The sequence below is a fragment of the Amblyomma americanum genome, chromosome 3 (genome assembly GCF_052857255.1).
Source record: "Amblyomma americanum isolate KBUSLIRL-KWMA chromosome 3, ASM5285725v1, whole genome shotgun sequence".
Classification (NCBI taxonomy): Eukaryota; Metazoa; Arthropoda; class Arachnida; order Ixodida; family Ixodidae; genus Amblyomma; species Amblyomma americanum.
Window position 1 is genome coordinate 162,113,361 of NC_135499.1, and position 27,308 is coordinate 162,140,668.

The following is a 27,308-nucleotide window of genomic DNA, read 5'->3' on the forward strand; positions in this document are numbered from 1 at the left end:
ATATGTATATTTAATACTTTGGGTGTCCATTTTTCACAAGTTCCCTTCGGCAAAGGTTGCCCCAACTAGAGAGAAAAGGAGTTTAGTTTTCGAAAGCACCTAAATCTACCTAAACAGAAAGTGAGAAAAACGAGCAAGTAAGTTGCTTATCCGCATAAACTCTTGTGCTATCCAAGATGAGTTTTACATGTAAGCTACAGCAACTCTATACCACCATGTACTTTTCTGAAAAGCTTTGCAAATAACTTGGTCAATATCAGCATCTAAACTTTGGATTTCGCTGTTTTAGATGTGAAACTCTATACCTGACCCAGTTTTCATCCGAAAACTTTATTTTTTCAGTAGTAATTCAAACGCTGTCTATGATACTGTGATTTCAGCAGAAAAATAGTCAGAACATACATTGCACACTCTGGGGAACTGTTGTGCGTCAGTGACAGAAACAAGTAAAAGTGAATAACATTCTTTTGTCACAAGCAATGACGCTATGGCCTTCGTTTTTTTTGTGTGTTTGCACTAGCTACAATGTATCGCATGTGGAATTTATTTTACTTCTCTTCAGGATCCTTAATATTCATTATCAGTAGCAAAATGGTAGACGAAAACAGGAAACAAAACGACAGGGCAACCGCCAGTCCTGTCGTTTCCTGTCTGCGTCTGAAATTTCGGCATTAATAATTAATTTAGGAAGCCGATACCAACAAGCTCAACTTAACACTTTAAAGTTCATTGTAGCAGAGGCGCATCCTTGCTTCCTTCGCGACGGTGCCAACGATTCGTTCATTACTGTCGACATTTGAAAGAAAGAAGAATACGTAATAAACGAAACCACGCTCGAAACAGTACATAGTATGAGGTTCAAACTGACAAAGAAAGCTCTCACGTAGGCTCATTTTAATCCATCCATCGGCAGCATCTTGCTAATTTTGTATTTGAAATCGAATTGGCTCTGCAGGGTTTCTAGGCATTACGGGGAAGCTTTCGTTATCATAGTTTTTTCAAAGAAAAGATGCATGAATTAGCTTGCCGTCAGGGTATAATTTGACTTAGTTTTGGTTTCCAGATTTGGCTCGTTTCGAAAAAAAAAAGACTCCTCAAATGTACTGGTCAGAGAAAAATAGTGTCTATTAGAATGTCTAAAATAATTAAGTGAAAATAGTGGGTTATCAAAGGTTCATTGACTAAAGTTTTTGGAACAAACGCATAACAACGCCTGCGGCAAAACATCCTCCAAAACTGGACTGGGTTTTCTTGACTTGTCGCAGTGACCGTCTCAAACAGGTTGTTTCCTTAAAAACTAACCGCAGGTGAGTCAATTCACGCATTCAAGTGCTACGTAAGCAGCGATTCATCAGTGCTTACATATACAGCCGCAATTATTTTAACCTTACCAGTGTTGCAAAGCTCCATTATGAAGTTTCTGCTAGGCTGCGTTTCAAGCAATTGAAATTGTGCATGACCCGCACAGCGCTCCACTGTGGATGTATTCCTCAACACACCAACCTGTATGCCATCCCTCTGGACCCAGCTGCCCTCGGGAAAACCTTGCATCATGGCCACGAAAAACTGCAGGCAGCCGTTCCAGTGCGCAATCAGGAGCATTAGGCCCACGATGTTCGCCAAGCTGACGTACACTGTCGGCGTAGTGAACTGCGAGATCCGGGCACGAAAATCGACATACTTACACATTGCCACACACAAGGCTGCGAAGGCAACTTTCGCTTGTATTATTCATGCAACAGCGCCATCTTAAACCAAGAGGTCATCTAACGCTCCGCGCATGTCCCTACTCAGAGCGTCTCTTTTACACTGCAATGGTGACAATGATTCAGGCCTACACTAACTTCAACGTGAATGGCAGGCAATCTCCATAAACTTGGGCTTCACTATAACGAGTACTATTCTTGCATGGAAGCGGTGCATGTCAGCATACATTTCCACTGCTTCGGCAATTCTTAGAGAGGAGTATTATTGCGCATCAGCTCGCACTGAAAGTAAAAGGACAGTTCAGTCTGATGACTTAGCAGGACATTTGGACTGGATGGCCCGTGTTTTCTGGGACGTGCAGAGTGAAAGCTCAGTTTGTAACGACAGTCCGTTTCACAGGCTCACCAGCTCAAGACCTTGAAATGTTAAACGTAGTTCTTAGTGCGTCTGAGGAGGAGGAGGAGGGGAAGGAGGAGGAGGAAAGACAAGGAGGTTAACCGGAAGAATAACCGGTTTGCTACCCCGCACGGGCGGAAAGGGGTGAGGGGATAAAAAGATGAAGGAGAAAAGAGAGTAGCTGGAAATTGAAGTCGCTATGCAAAGTCAGCAAGCGTTCGGTAATGTCACAGCCAATCGTACAGGCCAGAAAGTTCTCAAGAAGCGGAGCAATGCCTTGTAGGCCTTCACCGCCGACGATCGCCGCGGCCAATGGCCGAGAATCTTCATTTCCGTCAGTGGGCGTGGATCTAGACGCTCCAGCGCACGGCAGAGAGACTGCCTTTCGGCGCTGTAGGCAGGGCATACGCATAGAATGTGGGCAATAGTCTCATCACCTCCGCAGATGGCACATGCAGGGCTATCAGCCATACCGATTAAGAAAGAGCAGTGGTTGGTGAAAGCTACACCAAGCCACAGGCGACACAGCAGAGTTGCAAAGCAAGCGAAGCAAGTGCGTCTGAAGGCTGCAAAAAAGTAAGTGATGTTCTCGAGGCTGCACAAAACGACCGCACTGCGGACGTACCGAGTGCTCCTGGAGGCTGCTGAGGTATCTGCACAGCCTGGACAGCCTAAGCAGCTTGAGCAGCCCGAGCAACTTGGCGAGGTGTATCAGCCGGATGGCGGAGAACGCGCCCGGCCGACGCAGGCTCTCGAACGCGCTGTCCATCAGCACGCAGATGTAGTCGAACGGCACCGTGCTCAGAAAGTCCAGCAGGAACCAGGTTCGCGCGTAGTGGCGCGCTATGTACTTGGGGTCCAGATTCACCCGCTCCACGCCTTGCGTCGTGATCACGCCTGCGGCCGCGCGCGACTCCGTCAGCGGCAGTTTTATTTTCGGCGAAAACAAGCATAGAGGAGGAATTGGTGGTACCAAATCTATTCAGTTTTTGGAGCCAGTTTTCTTCAAAACCACTCTGCAGAAACTGGCAGCAAGTGGTAGGTTATTAGAAGACTACTAATTGAGAAGTAGCAAACGCTATCGTTCTTTTGACTCGAAGGGGCTCTGAATTCGATAGTCTTTTTTTTGTCGCAAGTTAACGCAGAACAGTTTTCGTCAACAGCACTTTTCTTGAGGAAGAAACTGGCGATACCATCATCATCATCATCGTCGTCATCATCATCATCATCATCATCATCATCATCATCATCATCATCATCATCATCATCCTGACTATGCACACGGCAGGGCGAATTCCTCTCTGGTGTCTCTGCAATTAACCCTGTCATTTGCCAGCTGCGCCAACCGTATCCCCGAAAACATCTTAATCCACCAACTAACTTTCTGCCGCCCTCTGCTACGCTTGCCTTCTCTTGGAATCCACTCCGTTACCCTTAAGGACCAGCGGTTTTCTTGCCTTCGCATTACATGCCCTGCCGAAACCCATTTCTTCCTCTTGATTTCGACTAAGGTGTTACTAACCCGCATTTGTTCTCTCACCTACTCTGCCCGCTCTGTCTCTGCAGAAATAGGCAGAAAGCGCTTAACTTATTAGAAGGCTGCTAATGGAGGAATAGAAAACGCTCGATATTTTGACCTGGAGAAACTAAAGAATTCGATCCGGAGTTTTTGTCGGAAGTTAGCTGAAAATCATGATAGTTTGGTAAAGCGATTTTTGTCATATGGCACGCGCGATCATTTGCAAAGGGAAAATTCGGTCGTGTTGGTTGTGAGTCACAACTTCTCTACAAACCTTTTCGTTGTTCACAGAAGTGACTTGTTCCTTTGTCGCAGCTGTACAACAGGGAATAAAATTTGTAGTTTCTTGTTGTGAGCTCATTATCTTATTCTACAGGCTAAATCAGCAGCGGCTTAGCCTACGCAGGCGACAACCCATCACCGCGTGCTTGTTCTCGAGGAGTTTACAAGGTTCTGGGCATGATTTCTTACTACATTACGCTAGAAATACAAGCTTGGTCGCTCCAGTTTGAATATATTTATTGTCTTTTCAAAATTATGGATGTTTTCATCGTTCTTAAGAAGGCAGAACTGATTTTTGTGTGTTTCTGTTTGTTTGTTTGTTTTGTTCTTGTTTTTTTTGGGGGGGGGAGGGGGAATGCTGCTTTTCCGCCCGTTTTGCACTGTTAACCTAACCGATGGTAAGTACAAAAGAGAGACAAACACACAGCGCTGACTCTTTCTTTCACCATTACTTAAGCATGTGTGATTAAGATCGAGAAAGCACTTTAATAAACCATCAGCGACTCTCTGATCCGAAAACAGAACTCCGGCGCATGCAAACACAATCTCCCGTTTAGGCGGAGATTAACCTGAGCCCCCGACATTGTAAGTGGTGCTTCGTCCTGCAACTTTCGTCACCTTGTGCCCTATCATCTTCAAAGCCTCGACTGCTGGGAGGAGCGGACTGCTGCTTCCATCAGCTCTCAAAAGGTGCGATGGGTCGCCTGTGGCGGCACATCAAAAATGTCCTGGTGCGAAATTTTATGCCCACCTAAGAGGTCAAGACAGGGAAGCTTTTCTCTTAATTAACAAAGATGGTTTACCAGCCTCTGTCGCTTTATCTCTTCCTCCATCCTCTTAATTTAAAGATTGTACGAGCCTGGCTTCGTCAGCATTACAAAAGGCGAGAAAATGCGCCCTCTCAAGGCACTTAGGGCGAGAGTATCATGAATGCAAGCCCGCACATACCTGTGCGGAAGTTGCAGACGATGTCCACAAAGAAAATAGCGTCCGAGGCCAGATGGAAAGCCATCCAGTAGATGTCGCCGGGGTCGGCAAAGAATGCTACATCCACAGGAATGAGCACCAGGTTGGCCACTAGAAGCACCGTGAGGCACAGATCCCAGTACATCCTGCACGGGGAAAGTACTCATTTCTTATATGGAGATGGCGGTGGTGGTGGTAGTGGTAAGTCGCAACAGCTTTTATTCGCAAGAAAAGCAAAAAAAATTGAAGGAGACACTTAAGCTCCGCCTTACGGGTATGACGCTATAGCGTAATTAATTTCCATATATGCAGAAGGTCATTCCCTACTTTACATTCATAGATCCCTGGGAGTCATTATACCCCTCTTGGCGCAGTGATGCAGCGGTTAAGCGAGGCGCCACTGCTCTGCAATGGCAGGTGCTCCCAGTGGTGGGCCTTGTGCGGACTACGTTGCTCTTCCAAAGCGACCAATCATTAATTTAACTACCTCCTGCCACGGTCGGCAGTTTGCTCACTGTCCGGTGGGCAGGTTGCGATAACATATCCCAAGCAGCACAGGTAATCGGCCCATTATTGAAATCGGATGGTTTCACTAGGGTCCTTTGTAGGGCCTGAATTCGCCAACACAATACCAATATTGGGCCGATTAGCTGTGCTGCTGGGGATGCAGCTGTTGTAGCGATGCATTGTCACGCAAACCCGGACCCACTATTCGTCTGCAGTTACCTGAAGACGCTGCACGGGTGGATGACCCAGTGCCCCGATGACTCCTGTCGGCTGCGCTCTCGGTTGAGCTCCTGGGTGCTGCCGAAGAAGCTGGCGTTGCGGCGCCTTCGTGACGGCAGGCACACGGAGCTGGGGTCGCAGCAGTCGGACGGCCATCCGTTGCCCCGCTCGGACTCGCCCGCGTCCTTCGGCTCGTCGGGGTGGAAATCCGGGTCCTGGCCCGCAGCGACGCCGCCGTTGTACTGGCTTGAAGGCAGCTTGCCATTTGCCACTGTGTGAACTGGCTCGACTGCGTAGAGAAAGAACAGGTTAGTGAACAGGACAAACACAAATGAATGAATTGAATTAATTAATTAATTAATCAGTCTGGATGGATGTCAAAGGTTAAGGACGCTCGAAAGTCACAATAGGGAAGCGTTAACAAGTCCCTCTTGTGTGTAGACAGACAGAGAGAGCAAATCTTTATTAAGCGAATAAAGAGAGCATGAGCCGGCGCAGGTGGTGAATGCCGGCATCTTCTTGGTGCGCGTCCCTAGTCCGGGACAGACCAAGATCCTGCCCCCTTGTGAGCCCGGCGTGCGAGGGTAGCTTGTGCCTTCGTACTCGAGGAGGAAGGTCTCCCAAGTCTCTTTAATGCATATACACAGGTGTACTTGTGCTCACTTCCTGCATTTGGCGTCATGTTCTCTAGCTTTCTAACATCCGTAGTCACTTCAGAGTGTAGTTCCGCATATATGCTTGCAGTAGCCCCTGCAGCAGGAATATACAGAAGCTGTCTGTCTAGCCTCTAGGGCAGCAACTATTGAGTTTTTAACCACGCGCAATAATCCGAACAGTTACCGATTTTCGAAATAAACAGAAAATCCTGCTACATAAAAAAAAACACTCTGAGACACAACAGTTGCTACTACTCGTGAGGATGCGTGTTATAACAGCGAGGCAGGTAACGTTTAGTTCGGATCGCTTATGACGAGTGGCTCTCAACATTTAGATAGGTGGCTGTCAAGTGATTCCATTGGCTCCAACGGCCAATAGATTCTCGACAAACTCACAAAAAGACCGTTTTATCAGTATCTTCGTACCTGCTGGAGACGAATATCGCTAGCATGAAATATGAAACTAGAAGCAGTTTTTTTTTATACAGTGTGAGCTGTTGTTAGCTCTTTTCTCGGTTTGGTGTCTTTGGCGCCGGCGTACGCAGACCTACCGTCCTGCACCTACCGGTAAGAACGCCCTCCCATCTACGAGTCCAGAACTTCCCACCGAGCACATATCGCGCACGAGGCGGATGCTATAGCCACTAGGCTACAGTCAGTGCATTCTCTCTGATATATCGATTCTGATGTTTCCAATTCATCGCGATCACAAGACAGCTAGCGCTGGATCATTCACGTGAAAAAAACTCGGAAACCATCTTGTGATTTTTATATTTAGCTCTCAGTGCACACACCTCCTGATGCTACTTCGAAATTCTCAACTACGGCACACAGCAGGCCTTCGGCACAGCCATCAGTGAAATCATTGATAAAGCATTTTCCGGGATGCTTTATCCACTGCTGAAGGCAGTGAAAAGTCGTGTTCCAGACACCCGCCTTTCTACTTCGATTCAGTTCCCTGTGAATCAGTCCCACTGGTAGTCTGCGCAGTGACATCCGAGTCGCAGGAACTTCGCTACATCAACTGCAGCAAGTGCCTTCCGTTAAGCGAGGGGGTTGGTTCTTCCTCAATACTGAGCAGTTCGCACCTTAGAAAAAAAATCACTTACCGCCCTCTTTCTGTGAAAACGAACATCTCCAATCCCGCATACAGGTAAACGCCCAACCGTTTCCATTTCCAGCAAGCTTCTGCTCGTCCACCACGTGGTAAAGCATCGCGTTTCTTCTACTCGCGACTGCTGCCCGTAGAGTGTGAGCAAGACGCGGCTCTTTCCGGTATTTGAGCCCATGTCAGAGCGAGCGCAGCTGTGGAGGCTGTCATTTAAAGGAAAAGTTCCACCCTGTGCAGATGGGGATGAGCCAGGCAGTAGCCCAGTGTCGGTAATGAATTCCTATGTTGCTCTGGAATCCCGGCATTCTTAAAACGTCGCTCACCGCTCTGTCAAATTCCCCGTCTGCGTCCAGCGAGTCCGATAGGAAGCGCAGCTGGCATTTATTGCCGTGCTGTACGTGTACGTGGACGGTTGAGCCTGAATCGCGACGCCGCGTTAAGAGTGCACTAGACACAAGTATGCGGTTCTATAACTCTCGACTTTTTCTTTTTTATAAATTTTTTGAGCCAGTCAGTTAAAAAAAACGCATGCCATCTAGGCAATGTCATCACGTGATAGCCATTAAGCATGCACGTGACTCAGCCTCGGTGCCTGCCGGTGACCGCAGAGATATGTAAGCCGCGTGAATTTTCTCTACATGCCGATCTGCGATGCTGACTTCATGAGGAAGCCAAAAAAATGTTCAGACAGACCACGGCTTCTTTTTCTGTGCGTACGTGATATCTGCGTGTATAAGAAAGCATTGACGCATCACTTTCCAGGTGAATCAAATCACGCCGCCATCTTTAGGGACGAGTGGTGGGGTCATTTTCGACAGAGCGTGTGTGTTAAGTGTGACGTAGGCTCTTTGCATTAACGACACCAATCACGACCTGGTCGGCTCTTCCTGGCGACGCGATCTTGCCGTCGTCGTACCATCTCCTCCTTTTCTTTTTCCTTACGGAAAAATCGGACTTGACAGCTCAGATGCGTGTTCTGGAGATTGCACGCGAGTTGTCCACCCACTTGGCGTCCACATTGCCAGAGATCACCTGATTAACAATCCAGTTCCAAGCTCCACTACGGATAACAATAAAGACATCCAATCTTCTTGAAAGAGTATTCTGAACATTGCCCCACGTAGCGTACTCAGCTTAGATTGCAGCTTTTCTGTACAACACCAACTAGCGTCATCTGTGCGGAGCCAGTAGAGAACGTCGAGCAACTCAAAGGGAGTATTTACATTTGCAATTGAGAGATAGCTAGAGAGTGCGGTGAGGTGGTGAGGGAAGATATTGATACTGACGACCTACTCTTCTATCAGGCTGAACAATCTGACTCATTAAAAATGCTTCCTGCGGCCGCACCTACTAATTCTGACAGCCATATGGCAATAGGAAATATATAGTAGAGTGTACCCAACATTGAAAACTGCACCGACAATTTTTGATTTTCAGTGCCATGCAGCACATGGCAGAAACCGCGCATCTAGAAGCGTAAGGTTGAGCAAATTTTCTGGGCTTGTTTGCCTTTCTAGAATGAAACATACACGAAATTGTTGAGTGATGAAGAAGCGGTTTCCTCTTTTTCATTTCAAGCAGCATTTCTGCTGATAAATAAATTGAGACCTTCCGCCAGGAGGACCCAGGGCTCATTGGGTTCGGCGGCCGAGCGAGAAATCTTAGACGGTTAAAGACCAGCGTCAGAATAAAATTACGAAAGAAACACGAAAATAATTGCGGGCTTATTGGCTGTGAACAAAATGTAAGCGGTCAAACGAGGAGCAGTCGTTTTTTGAAGATCCAGGACGCGTGTTTAAAAAAAAACTGAAAAAAGCAACACGCCAGACTATAGGAAAGAGTGAGGCCTTCAAAACCAACAGCAAAATCATCAAAAAAGGGAGCCGCGTTTGTCGGCCTTTCTCCGCAGTGAAGAAGTCGCAACGCGGCGACTTCTGACGTCATCCCCTCCCCCAGTAATTCATATGCCAGCTCCCAGTCCATCGTGGTTGAAATTATCATAGATGAAACGTTATAATGATTACCGACACAACTGCAAAGGTGTTTTTTTTTTCGCGCACGCCACCATGAATAACGTTTTCCCTCGTGGATAACATTATTATGGAACATGGAACCAGCGCAACAGAAAAGGACAAAGAGAGAAGACAACACGAACGCCGGCGTTCGTGTTGTCTTCTCTCTTTGTCCTTGTCTCTTGCGCTGGTACCACGTTCCATAATAATGCAAACTACCAACTAGCCCTGCTGTCTACCCTTAGTGGATAACATGGCCAGCAAGAGAAGGCGAAGTTCTCATTTAAGACATTCCCAACTGACGCATACACCAATGCTGACGCCGTTCATGACCCCGAGGAAGTCTTTTTGTAGGGCTCTCGCTTAAAAGACAACAAACGTGGCTCAAGTTTTTTTTTTTCTCTCCGCTGTAAATGTCTTTTCTGTTAATATGTCACAATCGAGAACTTTCGCATGCATCTCTAGCGGGGCAATAAGAATTCTGGCGAATGTTACAAAAACTGGCAATGATCGTCGTACACTGAAATGTACAAGGCTCCCACTATCGATAATATTACCGCAACCACAATCGCTATAGCCTCGCGCTCCAGTTCCTGAGATACAAAAGAGTACAAAGCTTCAACTCTGTGATAAACGGGTAATGGGCTGTATTTCACTTGAAATTTTGATATTCTGATGTTTTACATCAGCACCAATACTCAGTGTTTATAAGATGCATTCCTTAACTGTCTCTTGAATTTGTTTTAAGTAATAGTTTTTGTCGTTTTGTTCTGGGTAACAGTAGTATCCTTTTTTGGTACAACAGTGTCGAGTGCACACATTTGTTTAATTGTAATATCTTTAGCAACCCCAAACAATTTTCTTGAGTCCTGCAAGTTCTATATTCTTGTGGCGTGTAAACGCTTGCTTGTGAAACCGAAAAAACGATAAGCGGTCTGGTCAACATATGAGTTTTCTCAAGAGTATTCACGAGTGATCATTGGATCCATGTGTTTTCCGGTTAATAAATTTCTCATTGCAAAAACAAACTATGTGATATGAAACGCGCCATATATAGATGGCATCATTTCGTCCTAGGACTGCTTTTTTAAAGTGGACTGAAATCCAATACAGAAGCGTTTTTGGCATGTGCATTGAGATATCAGTTCTATTGTGCCAATTGGTTTAAATCCCACGTGGTCTCTTCGCCTATACGACATGGTATGTGACCCAAAAGACGTAAAAAATTTAACCACACCGCTTAAAACACTGCACTTCCCCCATTCGCCATCCACTGTCGTCGAAATGCGGCAGTGGCGGCCGATATTCGATACCTAGACCTTGGAGTCAGCAGCCGAACGCCTTATCAGAAGCTATTCACCTCAAGACGCGTATCTAGCAAAACACATAAACATATACTGAAAGAGTAACCACATTGCTAAATGTTAGAACCGGAGACGAACACTTCAGGACCAAGATCGCATTCCTTCATAATAATCACTTAACCGCCACCTGTGACCACCGTGTGTAATCTTGTCCAGGCGCTCTAAAGAAAACCACCAAATCTGGGAGACTCAGTGAATGCACTTTCACATCCAAGTCCGCCGGGCAAGGCAGGAGACGCAAAACTATATGTGCCAGCCTTGGCAGTTACAGAAGGTGCGCCTCACGATGTTCCCGGTGCCTTAGTCGTTACGCAGTGTGCTTTACGACACCTTGGGTCACAGAACTGCGCACATAGATAAAGCAGGCCGGCGCGCTTTCGAAATAGAAGTCGTGGAAGGTTGCCAGAGGACGATCATGGTCGTCGGCAATGCAGAACGTTGGTACAGTGTTCAAACCTTGCCATTCATTCAGATGGTGTCAAAACCGGGCTGTACAAAGACATGTTTCCTAATACCATTGTTACGACAGGGAATGGTTTCTGTGGTGCTCACGCCATATTTCATTTTGTTCGTATACTGACGCTCGCGATGCGGTGGTTTTCTTTTTTTTTAAGTCACGTGACAGCGCAGAAGGACGAATGACGAAACACGGAAAAGACAACATATCGTTGTTTTTTGGCCAGAGCAGGTGACTCCGGACAAAAACAATGTTACGTTGTTTTGTTTTTCATCGGATCCACGTAAGCAGCACCTGGAGCGTGGCTTCAACGTACCCTCGACGTCGTCCTCTTTGTACACGTGCCGTTCGCGGAGTTAATCGCGTTTCATGTGAAAGGCAGACGACCCTGCTCACTATACAGAGAAAGTCAGCAAAACATTACAACGTCGTTTAAGGGACCGCCTGCTGTCGTCTAACCTCAGTTGCTGAGTCACACGCACGTGTGACGCGCGCGAACAATCTTCGCCGGTCACAAAAATGGCGTCAACGATGACACGCACACTGACACCGAGCTACTGGCATCGCAATTAGCACTGAGCGAGCGCAGAAGGCGGGTCGCGGGCCGAAGTGCTGGGATGTAGCCGTGTAAAACTACTGGGGCCAACGAGACGCCATTCCGTACGAACACAGGCGAGAATTCGCTGCAGAACATGTGGATAGTTCATGTACGTGAGGAAGAGGCTTAAGTTCGTAGTTTTTCATCTACGGAACCTCAAATCTCTGGGGCAGAATAAAACCAACGAAAAGGTCGCCAGCCAGAGTAGTGAATGGAGGGAAGGCAATAGATATGACAAGACTGATATCCAGCTCGCTGTTCCCATTTCAGCGACTGCCAATTAATGAAGAATAATAGGAAGGATAGATAATACAGGCACACACTCCAGGAACCTTCCCACAGCTCAACAGACGTTAGTGCAGGGGCGCGGAAGAGAACTAGAGCAGTGGTATTGCACAACTGTAATGTGAAGGCTGATGGTGCCAGCATAGGACACACATTGTGTTTGTATGCAGGGGTGGCATAATATAACGATTCCCAAACTGATTTTTTTTAAGCGATGTTTATTGCCTCAGGGTATAAAAACTATGAAGTGAAAGATGAGTAAGATGCTTAAATAAATGAAACAAGTTGAGCTGATCTGATGAAATCAAGAAGTGAACGGGGATATGGACCCTGTGTCTATGCAATATATGAATCCGGATTGTCCGGTGAGAGTCCCACTGACGCCAGGTGCCGAATTCTCGTCGGCTTCAGCGCCGGGCAGTCCCACAACAAGTGGTGGATATCCGCTTCACAGTCCCTGATCTTGCAGACTGGACACCCGGGGCGGGGATATAAATCTTTGAAATGCGGCCACTTGCGTGTCACAGCTGGAGTTAGGGCAACCCCGACCCGTATCCTCCGAAGCGCAACCTCCTCAGCACGGGTAAGACCACGGGGGAGGGTTATCGCACACGGAGGGATTAGAGCACGTGTGCGGCGCCGGAGGTGTTCCTTTCTTGTTAAAAGGAGGGTGCTGTCATCCAGAGTGAGGACTCGAGGCACAGACGAGGTTGGGGTCGAAAGGCGGGTCGCAGAATCTGCGCGGCTTGCTGCGCTCAGGAGGTCACCCGGGATCCACTCAATACGGATTTGTTGCGGGATGCGTGCCGCTAGACGATGGATGTCTTGACAGATTTCTGGGGTGCGACTGACTCGTCGTAGTAGGCGTGTGACGTGAAGGGCGTCGGTGCGAATGACAATGCGGGCTGTGGGTAGCATCGGAACGGCGGCCACAGAGCAAAGTGCCTCTTGAACCGCAAGCATCTCCGCACAGAAGGAGGAAGGAGGTTCTGAGAGGCGAAACCTTGACGTTTTGTTCAGAGCAGGCTTGCAAGGACAGTAAACTGCTGTTGTTGTTCCGCAACAACTGATTTCATGTCATGTTCGAACTTTCCGCCCCTCCTCATTGGCTGAAGTGAAGCCACGCCCCCCCCCCCCCCCCCCCCCCCCCCGTTTGCTGTTGTTGGTCTATACTGAAGCCTAGGGCATGGCGTCGCTGGGGGTGAAAAACTTCCATAGACGCCATTGCCCAGCTAATCCAGATGTCAGCGCCAATTATTTCCATAGCGACCGGAGGAAAGCCAACTGGAGCGTCGTATCGTTGTCATGGCAACGGTATCCAGCAGAAAAAAAAAAACTTGACGCCCGAGTGGGATCCCAACCACCGCCTGCGATAACGAGCAACTTAGTTTGCCGATGCCTCGGACATTTCGGTCACCTCTGTTGTATCTGGCGCTGCTTGCATAAACAGGAATAATTAATTTTTAGCCATCAGTTCTCCTTTAGTTATCAGGGCGTGCGGAAGTATTTCAAACCGAAACTAGCTGGAGTTTCCTACCCCTGCCGTCGCCTCGGATCATGGCGATAACCGGGAAATTTAGAAATGGTATGAATTCGGGAAGAAATCGTTATATTATACCGACTCAGGTCGAATTGTCTAGTATGCCTTGTACACCGATGGACGGATGTCTTCGAATAGTGAAGCGAAATTATCAGCAGATTTTACAAGCTGTTATGATCATGAAGGAAGGATGGAGGTGAAACGCTAAGGCGCCAGTGTGCTAGGCGGTGCAAGCGCACAACTCCAGGCGGTCGAAATTATTCCGGAGCCTTCCACTACCGCACCTCTCTCACTCAAGGCCAGTTACAACTCTCTCTTGCAAATAATCATCAAAAATGTTTTTCACCACCACACCCACCTCTTTCACTCTTTCTTCTTGCACTTCCTACTTTATCCCGTTGCCTACGGCGCGGTTCGGGTGTACAGAGAGAGGGAGTAAGTTAATGCGCCTTTCCTATCCCGATAACCAGTTATTATGGAGGAGGAAGCCATGCGAGGATTTCAATGTGCCAAGAAAAAAGCTCACAAAAAATTGTAGCAGTAAAGTGATGTTACCATATTCTACCTGCTGTCCTTTATTTCCGCTGCCCCAGCTCAGGTGCTTCAGTATCGATGGCAGATGCCGGGGCTAGCAAATATCTTTTCCTTCCTTTTTACTATTACTTTTTTAATAAAACCACTACCACCACCACCATATTTTGACCGCGTCACTATCATGACTCTTTTAATCAACCGGAAACAAGAGCAAGTAACTAAGGCGTCCTCATGATCGCCCAGTTCATTCTGCTCGTTTCGCTCGGTCTCCAAGAGTTGGGTAGTTTAAATGCTTAAATCACACAAGTTTCATAATGGCGAGCACAACAAAACTACTGTAATGTAATGCAACTATATGTAATTTGGGTTGACATGGCTGCCTACTGTATTCTTCGTTTTAATAAAAGTGCCCACAACTGCAACTCGTAACAAAGGCTTTAAATGACCAACCTCCGAAAGGTCGCAACATATCTCTTCACTCTAATCGTCATCGCAGTATCGATACTTCGAGTGCGGTGAGAAGCAAATAACGTAAGTTCTCTATATGTATAGTGGTTCCATCAGTGGACCGGAAAAGCGAAAAATTATTTCAGCCCTTTTGGTATTTGTGATAAGCCCTCTGCATTACGAAACCATTAAAGCGAGTATTATATTATTTTGGTTTTCTTGAGAAATGCCTAAGATATTTTTACTCGGTTGCAAGGCAACGAAATGGTGCACGGACATGATCACGTTAACGGAGGTAATAAATAATGACTTTTCTTTTTAGCTGCATAATATCCCCTGAAGAGAAGACGTGCTATGTTGGCTTTCAGCTTCATTTTTTTAGACGGGTGGGTTGTTTCTGGCGTAGCACTAGGTAGTCCCTACAGCGAAAGAGTATTGTGAACCACAAGCCGAACAAACGTCTATACTCCAGGAACAGCACGACAACCCGGTTGAGCTGCCGAGAACAAAGATACCTGCTGATGATAATAGACGTGTAGAAATGAAAGAGGTCAAAGTTGGCGCATCGCTCTCACATTTAAGAACGAGAAGACGAGTACCTTGATGTAGTTGTAGCGCAATACTCTCCGCATTAAAACGTAGTAGCAGCCATAATAAATAGCTTCAATGGCGATGATTAAGCAATTTAGTTATAACAACGGTCGCGTTCTGGTACGCAATAGCGATTTCACAGCAATTGTTGTAGCAGCATTGTGAATACTGCGAGGTATATCTTGGGTCACCACAATTAGACGAACAGTCTACAGTCATTAAACTCCGAACTACAGAAAGAACACGGCGATTAAGGGTGAGAACAGAAAGCGTCTTACAAGAAAATGCGAAAGTTATTCTCATTTTTCTCAGGCTAAAGCAGCGTCACTGGCGGTTGTCGACAGTAAGCAGTATACGTCTGTATCATAACGAGCCAAGAGAGCTAGTTATTTAAATAATAGTAACTAATTTAAAGCAGCTCAAAAATTAACCAGGAATTAACCAGTGAACAACGCGCAAGTTACCCCGTGAAACATCAAAAAGTACCCTTCTCCTGAAAAACACAGGTTTATTGCAAACGTTTCCTGTTTGTTTGTTTTTTCTTCATTCTGCAAAAAAAAAAGAATTCGATTGAACTACACAGGTGTTCGATGTCTCATCCGCTCGCATGCGCTGACAGCTGGCGTGCCATGGCAACGGCCAAAATTAAGGAGCGCCACTGAGGGCTGAGTGTTAACAACCACAGACATTCTTGGCACTGCGCGGCTTGTTCAGAGGGAAAACCCCACCGACTATAAAGTTACTAGTATGTAAATTACGTCATAGACACTGTTTAGCGATGTTCCGCAATTTCCTATAGCTGGTACTCTTTACTCAGCTCTTCAGAAGCCAGTCAGATATATTCTGACTATATTTTCAAGTTATTTGAGCGCAAAATTTTCAACAATTACTTTCCTATTAAATTTTTTGCGCGAGTTGCACTCGGGCAGCTCTGGCTCAGGTGCGATAACCGTTTGCGGACAAGGCTTGCCTGGCATCGCAGGCGGCAGCTATCAATGACACATGGGGCAAATATTCCCCCGAGAAAAAGAGTTGCTGTAAAATACACTTATAATTGCACTACGGGGCCGTCGACAACATACTTTCACTTGCATTTCGGCGTGTTGCGCTATAGTTTTTGTTCTCGCGTTAATGATCGGCTCAGAATGTCATGCGTAACAGCCTCTCTGAGACCGTTAATGCTATCGTTACAATGCGGGACGGTAGAGGAGAGACAAACAAGGTATGTTTTGCAACGTATTAGTAACATATGAGGCACGTGGCTTAAATTCTTAATGTGTCAATAAGTTGCCCCATCTGAACTGCTCGTGGGTTCTACGAGTGCAGTACCATTCCGCACAAGCTGCCATTACGCGAAAGAGTAAGCTCGCCACTGGTATACGTTAAATGTTAGCCATGTGACTTCATGTAACAGGTGGAGTAAAATCAGAACAAAAAATGCTCCTCTAACCATGTTCAGTGAAAGCACTTACTCACTTTCGGTGGCGTTTCATCGTCTTGCCGTGGCTGGAGGTCTCGAGTGGGCGTAAGGTTCATTGGTTTTTCTTGGGAAACCACAAAGCGCGAGACAAGTTATCCCGCACTGAATGAATCTCATGAACAGACCTCCGGCAATTTGCAGGTGTACATCTACGGCGGGCGAAGTTTGTTGAGCTCCCCAGGAAAAAGAAGCGTCCATACATCAACGCCGGTCCTTCACTGACCTCGCATACAAAGTTCAGCGATGACGCGATTGCTAGCGCTAGACTCGGCGAGCCGGTGCGGTCTGACACGCAGCCGTCCTGAGTGCTTGATACTTGTTAATTTATTCATTTCCTCATTGCAAAACGTGACAGGCTCTTATCACAGCTATGGAGCATAACAGCATCACGGTGCTCTTGCTGTACGGCACAAGACACGTGCATGAGCCATTTACTCTCTGGCTTTTACTCCCTTATTTACTCCCTAGGAAATAAACAAAAACCCTAGAGGTGTATACCAGCTGCGAAGTTCCATCGTACTTTGTAAGCAGAATCAAAAAACAGGACCCGGCGTCCCATCGGGACGTTCGTGGCCATTAAACGCCCTTCGAACAACAGGAGCCAGACGAAAAATAAAAGATGTATAGCAGGACAGCTGGAACAGCCGTACATGAATCCCTCAGTGTTATCCATTACTGCAGTGCCCCTTAACAAGTGTCGTCCTACCGGTATGCTGTTCCGCTAAGCCTTGTAATTACGCTTTTTCGAGTGCCACAGCTCTAGCGCAGTCGCAAAGCGAATCAGAGATTCCTTCACAACTGGGGATCCTGTCATTCCCTATACGCAGCATAAAGTGGGGAAAATAATAATAATAATAAAGAAAAGAAACCTATCTCTACGTGCCAAAGCTGCACGTGGCGTGCGAAAGACGCCGCAGTGCAGTGCAATGCTCTGCGGTAATTTTGATAACCTGGGCGTTTCCTTTATTTGAGGGCGTACACCACAATCGCAGCTCAAGGACACCACAATGACGCTTATGGGCAGCCAATGGTAAGCCGGTGCGTGTGGCGAGTGGCGAAGACTATCATCGACGTGGGGACCCATTTTCATGATTGGCCGCTTGTTGTTTAGTCTGGTGCTGACGTCACGCTGACGTCACGTCAAATGAAATGGATATCGTATCCTTATAAAATAGAGTCCCTGGTCATCCAATTGTATCGCAAGCCGCCGAATTCGATCAGAACCGCACCATCTGCATGTCTTATCTTGTCCAACTACATAATAACCGTTATATGAAATTGATCCTTGACCTTTCTCCGCTTATTACTAATGCAGAACATGGCCGAGCGATGAGTCATGCAAGCCGCGTTTTCTTACCCACACAACTTCGGTGGGTTGTGTGAATCAGTTAAGAGCGGATTATAAACGAGTAAAAAAAGGTAAATACGCCATAAAACGTGCCATGCGTCTTGTGCCTCGTGGTAACGAAGTCGTGTACTTTGCCCCACTTTCCTTAACTGCGTTTAATTGTGTCAGGCGCGAGAAATCACGAAGTACAGTATCACCCGCTTCCGGCTTCCGGACGCGGCATCATCCTACGCGTTCTTGCAATGTTTCTGCCGTCCTTTTGGCAATATCCATCCCGTAATCAGCATGTATGCACCGGCCCTGTTTCACGGCAATGTTGGTGTCATGGGCGTGCTTGCACAACGTGTGGCGGTTCGTTGCGGCGCGAGTATCTCACTGAGGTCGCATCCACGCTCTAATGGCAGCTTTGACGACCAGCCTGCTAAGCTATGTATGCATTCGCCTTTCCAGGATGGTCGCTGGAGTTCGCTGGATGTTTTCCTTGCTGGCCCTAGAGTGACCAGCTACCGCTGTCACTTAATCAGTTCCAAAACGAAGGGGGTTCGAGCTTGGTGGCTACTGTCAATATACTACAAAAGCAGCCTGAATGTGAGCAAATTCGACGAGAATACTTCGAAGTCGCCACAGGCTCTGTGGTGTCACTATTTCTTTGTGGCACTACTGCTGAACCAAATCCTCTATATTTTTAGTGGTCTCTCCGTGACAGGTCATCTGCATGCTGCCCTCCATACGACGCTGGCGCCTCACAGTTGCTTTTTCTGTCCTTATATGAAGCTTCGGGGGAGGTTTAATACTCAATGAAAGCTACCAAAGTACTCTGCTAATACCTTTTCTTCATGTGTTCTTGTTACAAGGTTCCGAAGTTGATAACCCAGGGCCCGCTCATAGGTTTCACCAGACTGTCACGTACCACCTGCCTTTTCAAGGACACGATATTATGTATGCCTACTCTACGCTTACCGCCGTTGCTATTCGCGTGCCTTTCTCCGGGTTATTTGGCTAAGACACTAAAAAGCAAATTCGACGAGAATACTTAGAAGTCGCCACAGGCTCTGTGGTGTCACTATTTCTTTGTGGCACTACTGCTGAACCAAATCCTCTATATTTTTAGTGGTCTCTCCGTGACAGGTCATCTGCTTGCTCCACACGACGCTGGCGCCTCGCAATGGCTTTTTCTGTCCTTATATGAAGCTTTGGGGAAGGTTTCATACTCAATGAAAGCTACCAAAGTACTCTGCTAATACCTTTTCTTCATGTGTTCTTGTTACAAGGTTTCGAAGTTGATAACCGAGGGCCCGCTCATCGGTTTCACCAGACTGTCACGTACCACCTGCCTTTTCAAGGACACGATATTATGTATGCCTACTCTACGCTTACCGCCGTTGATATTCGCGCGCCTTTCTACGGGTTATTTGGCTAAGACACTAAAAAGTGAGCCCCTTATCTGTCTAAACGCCGTAGGTGCTCAAGATTACGCCGGCCGCCGGGGCGCGCGCTGATAGAGACGGTATCTGGGCACTCCATGGCAACGGTTGCGGAAAGCCTAAAGCTGGCAGTGTTCATATCTAGAGCGCATGCTTCGAATTTCTTGAATGTCGGATGCTCTCCTTACAGCCGAAAAGCTTATGCAGCAAAGAAACTCATTCGCGTGCCTCGGATTTCCTGAATATCGTGCATTCTTTTCATTCTTTTCATAACCGAAGAAAAAGCTATTCAGGATATACAAAAATACTATTTCCAGGCAGCAACTATGCAAATTTATAGCGAGAAATAATAAGGGCAAATTAGTTTTCTCGTGCAGGCCTGGTTCTCTCTGGTAGGGGCTGTGCCACCGCCAACCCTCCTTTTTTCAAGCCTGTTCATTGTGCAGAGTGAAAAGTTGATGGCCGTCTGGTCTGGTTCTATACTGCGTTGGCCACCGCGAAGAGCTCTCATTATAAACGAAAGACTGCCACTGCTTATACTGAGAACGACGACTTCCTCTCTCGCAGCACGTATCGCCGTACTATGGGCTGACGACGTCAGACGTGAACTCCAGAGGTTTGACGCCAGTGGTTGATGGCTTCGCATCTTCAAGAACACAGCGCTAAACATACTGCAGAATAAAAAGATGTACTCCGCACCGCAATGGGTCACTGCCTTTGGCGTTCGGCTATACTGGCCCGAAGATCGCGAGATCGAATCCCGGCCGTCGCGGTCGCGTTTTCATGGAGACGAAATGCAAAAACGCCCGTGTGTTGTGTGGTGTCAGCGCACTTTAAAGAATCCCACGGGGTCTAAATTAATCCAGAGTTCTCCACCTCGAGGTCTCTCCTATATATAGCCCATGTGTCGCTTAGTAACTCAGTCATTTTCACCGGTCACACCCCGCGTGGGTTCTTTGTCTTTTCTAGGGCCAACGGCTACTGAGCGCGAGTTGGCTGGTTGGATGCCGACCGCTGAGTCAATATTTCGATGGAAGTGAAATATAAAAACAACGGTGCACCGCGAGATTTAGGCTCAGGTTGATGAATGAAGTAAGTAGACGACCCATCCTTTCATCCTCTATAAGGAGAAGTACAAGTGCTTTGATTTCCCGTGCACTTACCCCCTCTCTCAAAACTTAACGAGATTGGAGGAGACATCTCTTAGAAGGATAAGGGCTGATTCGGCTCTTACCCCGTCGGTGACATGCTGATGGGGCTCTCAAGAAGATGCAGAGCTCAGCACATGTTCCAAGTGTTCCACGCCGGCCACTGAGGTGGATCTTCGCCACCTTTTTGTGGACTTGCCCAGGAACGCAGGACGATTATTGGAAGTTGGACATGCAGCTCCAAGGGAGGCTTGTGGCTAACGGACAACGCTAAGAGCTGGATCCTGCTAAGGCTTCTAGAAGGGAGTAGGCTCCACAACTTACTTCAGCTAATTTCCAGCCTATAACTATGCCACACGGCAAGTCTTCGGATTAAGAAAAAAAAAGTAGCCTACTCACATGTTGCATGAGTGAGAGTTTCGAGAGTGATAAACGGAGCGCACTCGAAGATGAGAACGTGGGCACAAGCGCTAACAACTGGATTCATTTGCTGCAGCGAACTAAGTATGCGGAAATATATTATGTACTCCTTAATTAACGAAATAAAAATAAACAAATAGGCTGACAACAAAATTGATTCCGATCATTGGCCATACAGACAGCAAATTCTTTTACCCACCGCGGTGGCTCAGTAGTTTCGGTGTTCGTCTGCTGAGCCCGACGTCCCGTGATCGAATCCCGGCCGCGGCGGCCGCGTTTTGACGCAGACGAAATGCAAAAGACGCTCGTGTGCTCTTTGATGTCAGTGGAGCCCCAGGCGGCTAAAATTAATCCGGAGACTGCCATTACCATTACCCTTTCTCTCTTGCTTCTTTAATTTGTACCTTCCTCCCTTCTCTCACGGCGCGGTTGAGGTGTCCACCTATAGCTAGACGGTTACGGCGCCTTTCCTGTACTCATATCCGGTTAACTATTATCGCCATTTTCTTGTCGGAGGTATAGGAGTGCTCCTAGTCCAGCCTGTTCCTGAATTTCCTGCGTGTTTTGTATACCTCAGATAGTTCGCGACCGTAGCACCGAAAATTAAGTTACTGGGGACTTCCGGGACACCGGGTTCGACCCAGGTTAGGGTAGCATGTTGTCTATTCTTGTACTTGGTCATATTATCTCCCAGCCAAAATGATTAGTCAACACCTTTCTAACCAAAAAGCAATAGAAATATTTTGCAGTGCATTTCATTGTTTCTGAAGAATTCTTTCGCATACGACGTTCTTAGATAGACAGAGTACTAGGCCCAAGCAGGCAGGTCGTCGTCCTCGCTCGGAAAGCGGCAGAGATAAGGCGCCAACAAGAGTGTGCCGAGCACTTTTGCGCGTCCGACTGAAAGCGGCTTTCTCGTGATGCACAGTGTGGGATGATGTAGGGGTTACGACTGTAGGTTACCGAGAATGGAAAGGAGGATTTAGAGAAAGCAAAGAAAGAGTGACAGGCAGGGAGCGACTCACGTAACGGCAATCGCTGGTTTCAGCTTGAGCTTGCTTCGAAATGATGGCTTTGAAAAATCTGTTAATTCAGATGGGTCAAAGATCGCAAAAATCACGCGTCTCAAGCGTCATTTAAACTATCGCGCGTATGATCCTGCACGCAGAAGAGTACAGCTGAATCTAAAACGTGGTGCAAGACGTGGTGTCCTCCTTTTTTTTTCGCACATAAAAGAAGAAAACCTCGGGCGCACACACTGGATGTGGGCAGTCGTCTTACGACTGCGTGCACATGGGTAACGTTTCTGGCAATACACACGCTATTTTTGGATGCACTATTACAATGCGGTGTCGAGTGTGGCAGGATTATGAGCAGACATCGGGGATGCATTGCTATTTGATTGCGCCGAAGAATTTCAAGATTTCGGCGAGCTTCGGTGAATACATCGCCACTGTTCGAAATATTCTTCTTGAGCAAGTGTAGCTTGGATTGCTAAGACTTACTGGATTAATTTAAATTTGACGAAAAGATTACCACTAGCCTACTTGAAGCTAGAGCGGTTACGTGATATATCTTGGTCAAATCAATGTCACCCGTACTAATGAGCTTGTAGTTGGAAAATCACGTATTTTAGTCGCAAGTTGTCTTCTCTATACGGCCTGTTTCATGTGACAGATTGGTTTAACTGGATTGATGACAGGTATTTACTCCAAGGGACCACTCAGATCGTTGTCCTGTACTTACTTACTCTGAAAAATAAATGATTTCATTTGATTTGATTTCATTTCATTTGCAATGTGCGCTGTTTTCTTTGTTGTGGACCAAAATTTGTGTAAAACTGCATTTTAAATTGAAAATTACAGTTGTTCCGTAAGCAGCGCTTACTTTTTGCACGCCAGCCTCACATCTCGTCGGTCTGCATCTCCTTTTCAGGAGCGCAAGTTGCAAGAGAAGTTTGTATACTTGCATGGATTATCACGATCGCTTCTATAGAAACACTAAACCCCAACTCCGCAAATTGTCTGCAACCTTCTTGTAATTCTTCGTACGTATGAGGTAACTAAAGCAATTCCACTTTAATTTTCCCATTGATAAACACCACGAATTGAAAAAGAAAGGATAAATACATCCCTTATGATTACCTTGATTTAGTTTAATGCGTGTATACACGCAGGTGTACTTTCACTTATACCTTCATCTATAGGAAAGTCTTCAAGGTGCTCCTCACACTGGCTTGGGAATCTGTTTGAAGACTTACTGCAGGCTTCCTGAGCTTTGTTTAGGACTGAAGAACAACGTGATCGCGCTCGGTGCCGCGGTCTGCACTCGCATTTAATTTCTTTTCTCTTATCCTTTCGCTTCCTCCAACCGCCTCCCCACGTGTAGGGCAGCCAACCGAGCTTAGCCCGAGTAACCTCCCTGCCTTTCATTTCCTCTGTCTATCTGTCTAGCTCTTTACAGCGAAGTTGAAGCGTCCCTATGACTCAGCGTCAAGTGACCACTACCTGCGCTTACTCTAGTCTATACATATTCAACCCCGTTGCGATGCCACACTTGTGCGTTGTTTGTAGTTTAAAGAAAACTTAACGAGCAGTCTCTGTATATACGAAGGAAGCACTGAGCGCTTTACCCTTCGCTGTCTTAGCCAGCCACGAAACTGGACACTCAACGATTACCGAAGCCTATATCCTGACTCCGTGTTTTTTCTTTCATTGGCAGGAAATCCATCGGGTCACTTATTCAGCATTTGAAGGCACTTGTCTAAAAAGACCGTCAGTGTACTATGCACCCAACGTGCGTGAATTTCCTGCTCTCGCCTATTTGCCTTTCGCTCCCTTTATGCCCATTTTCCACGTGTTCGATGACCAAGCGGACGCATGCCTGGCTGAACCTTCCTGCCATCTTTTCTCCTTGCATCTCGTTCTCTGCGTGCTTATTGCACAGTTCTGCCCTTCCTACACAGCAGGCCTGCTGCTATGTGGGGTGGAAAACTTTCTACCCTCGTACCTGTTACGCTTTCATTGTCTTCGTCGTCATCATCATCGTCCATGCTTCCTCCAGTCTAAGATATCCTTCTCAAAAAGACCTGAAATCATCCCTGCCTTACACACGCCGCACTCTATTCCAACGTCTACGGAAACCCAACGGTTTACCACTTTTCAAAAACGTCCTCCGGCCAAAAGACTCGGCTGCTCCGAAGGGGAAACGCCGAGAAAAAACTGCCACGACGGTATCGAAGCCAAACCTATTTGGTGCCCTAGACCTTTAGCTCAACTTTTCAGTATAATTTTAATACATTTTTAATTGTACATAATAGAGCGTAAAGGTTTTTGTTACTGTCCACAGTCTAAAGCAGTACGGTTCTCTAGCTGCACCCAGACTTTGAGTCACCTCAGTCTCCCGTTTCCCGCGACGAACGCTCAGCTCACCGACAACGACGGCGGAGGTGCGGTCCTGGACGACCTTCAGGAAGTCCCTGTGCAGCGGGTCGTCGATGTCGAAGGTCATGAGGCGCTTGCGGTACGTGCTCGCCTCGGGCTCAGCGATGCACCCGCCGTCGTCGCCGTCGCCGCAGCTGCAATGTAGGGCGCCCTCGAAGCGGCCGCCGGTTCCCGGCTGGCCCGACCGCCGCGGGGACGATGAGCGAGGCGGCGTTTTGCCCGTCAGCGAGACTCCCAGCTTCCTGCACGTGCAACGCGACGCGCAGGACAGGTGAGCGTTGGCAAACCTCCGCATCCTCTTAGCCTCGCCGCCGTGGCCCGGATGTGGCTCCTGTCCTGTATTGCTGGATGCAAATGATTGCCTCCCAGTGTGACACTTCAACTTGAGAGACGTGTAAGGTACTGCGTTGATACACCTCAATCTCCTTATCTTCTCGCGCACTTTTTTTTTTGCTTGGAAAGTGAACTACATGCGTTGATACACCTCAACGTCCCCTGCTTTCCCGCTGTCCATGCTCTGCTGGATGTGGTTCCTCAACAGCACCTTCCGTGTAGCTATCCCGCAATGCAAGAAAGGAACTGTTGTAGGTCTTCGCTATAATTCACTTTCGGAACGTTGAATGCGGTAAGTTTGGTTCGGTGGTACAGCTGCAGCATCTTTCCCCCTGTCACCTAATCAACTCAGTTATTCAGTTATTCCTAAAGCCTGCCTCAGAGGCTGCATGATCAGCAGGCAATATTTCTGATAGACTGCCACCATCATAGCCGTCTTTATCCTTATCATCAACATAATCATTATTGTTTACTACACCATTAAGTACCCATTGGGCAATGCAGTTAGGGGTCGTGCAGACTTGAATGCGCGCCATAGCACTGCTGTTGTCCTTTCTACTGTTACACGTGTTGTGTATACGTGCTCTAGTGCCGCTTAGCAACGAAGACCCTGACATCAACTCGTAAAGAAGTTTCACTTCGGATACGATCACATTCTATGGAGCTGCAAAAAGGCGCCGCCACCGGCGGACCTACTACCAGTGCCTTGTCTAGAGCGGTGGGAGGCTATACTGGCCAGCTCAGACCTGTTGACGCAAGTCCGGACCACTGAGTGGGCTCACGAGGTCGCCGAGAGCCATGGGCTCGAAGCCATCTAGTATAGTGCCCACTAGGGCTCAGTGCTGACAATAAACGCTTTCCAGTCCAATCACTTCGGCACGAGAATATTGACAGAAATGTGGAGAACATTCCACACGTGCCCGTAACCCCGCTGAAACATTGCCAGTCGCGGTGTAACTTCGCATTTACAATTTCCGTTTCCTTTGCGGCGTGCAGATTAGCAAAGCGCGCAGACACGCAGTCTGACAATCTCTGTTTTATTCTTTCCTGGCGCGTGTAGCTGTAATTGCGCCTTATCTCATTGTCAGAAAACAAAAAGAAAGAAAACGCCGGCGCGGGCCTGGCATACCGGACTGACAGGAATTGAACAAGTGGGCTGCGGCTCTACGCAACCGCAAAAGAATGCTCCCGACATTTATTTCTTTAATTCTTTGCTTCCTTTGATGTGCATTTTTATGCACATGCGCGGCTGTGTGAGTGTGTTGGTGCAATCGCTGTCATTGTACACCTGGCGCAGAAAATTCCGCGTACATCCTTTTCAGTGGCTTGTGTAATTAGTTCGTACTTGAGTACGCATTAAAACGTAGCGTAAGACAGAATTCATCAGAAAAAGTGTTCTGCCTTGTGAATTTGCCATTGCGCTCAAATGTTTCAACAAGATACAAAGATCACTCAGCGCAAATGCGGCTGTACATTGCGTACGCATGATTTCCTAAAGCCCTAACTCTCGGTTTCACTACTCAAGATATTAGGCTTCGCAGTAAATTCATTCAGTGCTTAAAGTTAGGAGCGTCTCAAGGGTTCTCGGAGCCCCCCACCAGTACTGACAAAGGATCTGCGACTCCCCGCGCTATAATACTAAAGCAGGCAACCATTTTTTAATTTTTCTTGTCAGTGGTGGCTCAAACATTTCTTCTCTATCGTTTAAAAAAATTAACCGGCATTTTTAGTAAAAATCATCAATATGTTTTATAAAACCTGAGACGGAGAAAAATAAAAGGTCGGCAGCACTACACAAAGGCTGCATGAAAAATAGAAACCCGCGACCTCACACCACGAGTCAGTCCAGAGCTGGCCACTCAGCTCCAAGGCTACCCAATAACAATGGGGAAACACAGTGCAAAGTCTCCCGCTGGCAATCTTCACGATTAAAGAAAGCTTCCAGCCTTTCCAAATCCAAACGGCTCTGAGCCGTTTAGAATACTTTTTCTTTCTTTCTTTTTCCCTCCTCCCTGAGATTAGTTTCTAGTTTGCACTATATTTTGCTTATTTTCATTGTCTATGTATGCAGCTCTTTATGCACTATAATTATATCACCCATTAGTCTAAAACGATGAGTAAAACAGGCTGCCAGCCAATTTCTCTCTCTCCCTCTTTATTTCCCTCTCCACCTGAGCTTGAATCACTAGAGACCCCCCCTGTAATGGAGCCAGACTTTAAGCACTGAACTATGTCTCAGATTTTGATTAGCGGATCTTTATTTATTTGTTCATATTGTACACACAAACTTCGCCTTCGATCGCACTCCCACCTCATTGTCATGTTCTCCCTAAACGTCATGCGGAGCGTATTTTTGCAAAATCTTCCAATCACATGCTCTGATCGAGGAGTTTGGCAGCGGAAGATCGTATTTAGGAAAGCTTTAAGTGGCCTAAGCTGCCGAAGACGCATACAATGTGCAGTGGTAAACGTTCATTACGACGGTCCCTATAGTCGGTGATACCGGGAAAAACGCGTTGCA

At 47.1% G+C, this 27,308-nt stretch overlaps 1 protein-coding gene across 3 annotated transcripts in view; it reads right to left on the reverse strand.

Moving 5' to 3' along the window:
- The window catches only part of LOC144125307 (potassium/sodium hyperpolarization-activated cyclic nucleotide-gated channel 2-like), a 47,720-nt gene that overhangs the window by 5,624 nt on the left and 14,788 nt on the right, over positions 1-27,308 (reverse strand). For 2 of the 3 annotated variants that reach the window (XM_077658570.1, XM_077658571.1), the window contains exons 2-6: positions 24,443-24,696; positions 5,597-5,885; positions 4,853-5,016; positions 2,729-3,000; positions 1,504-1,650 (exon numbers count right to left, since the gene is read on the reverse strand). In XM_077658570.1, the coding sequence (XP_077514696.1) occupies positions 1,504-1,650; positions 2,729-3,000; positions 4,853-5,016; positions 5,597-5,885; positions 24,443-24,696 (1,126 nt within the window). Of the gene's footprint in view, positions 1-1,503; positions 1,651-2,728; positions 3,001-4,852; positions 5,017-5,596; positions 5,886-7,361; positions 7,560-24,442; positions 24,697-27,308 lie in introns of those variants that run through there. The other variant, XM_077658572.1, reaches the window with a different exon arrangement.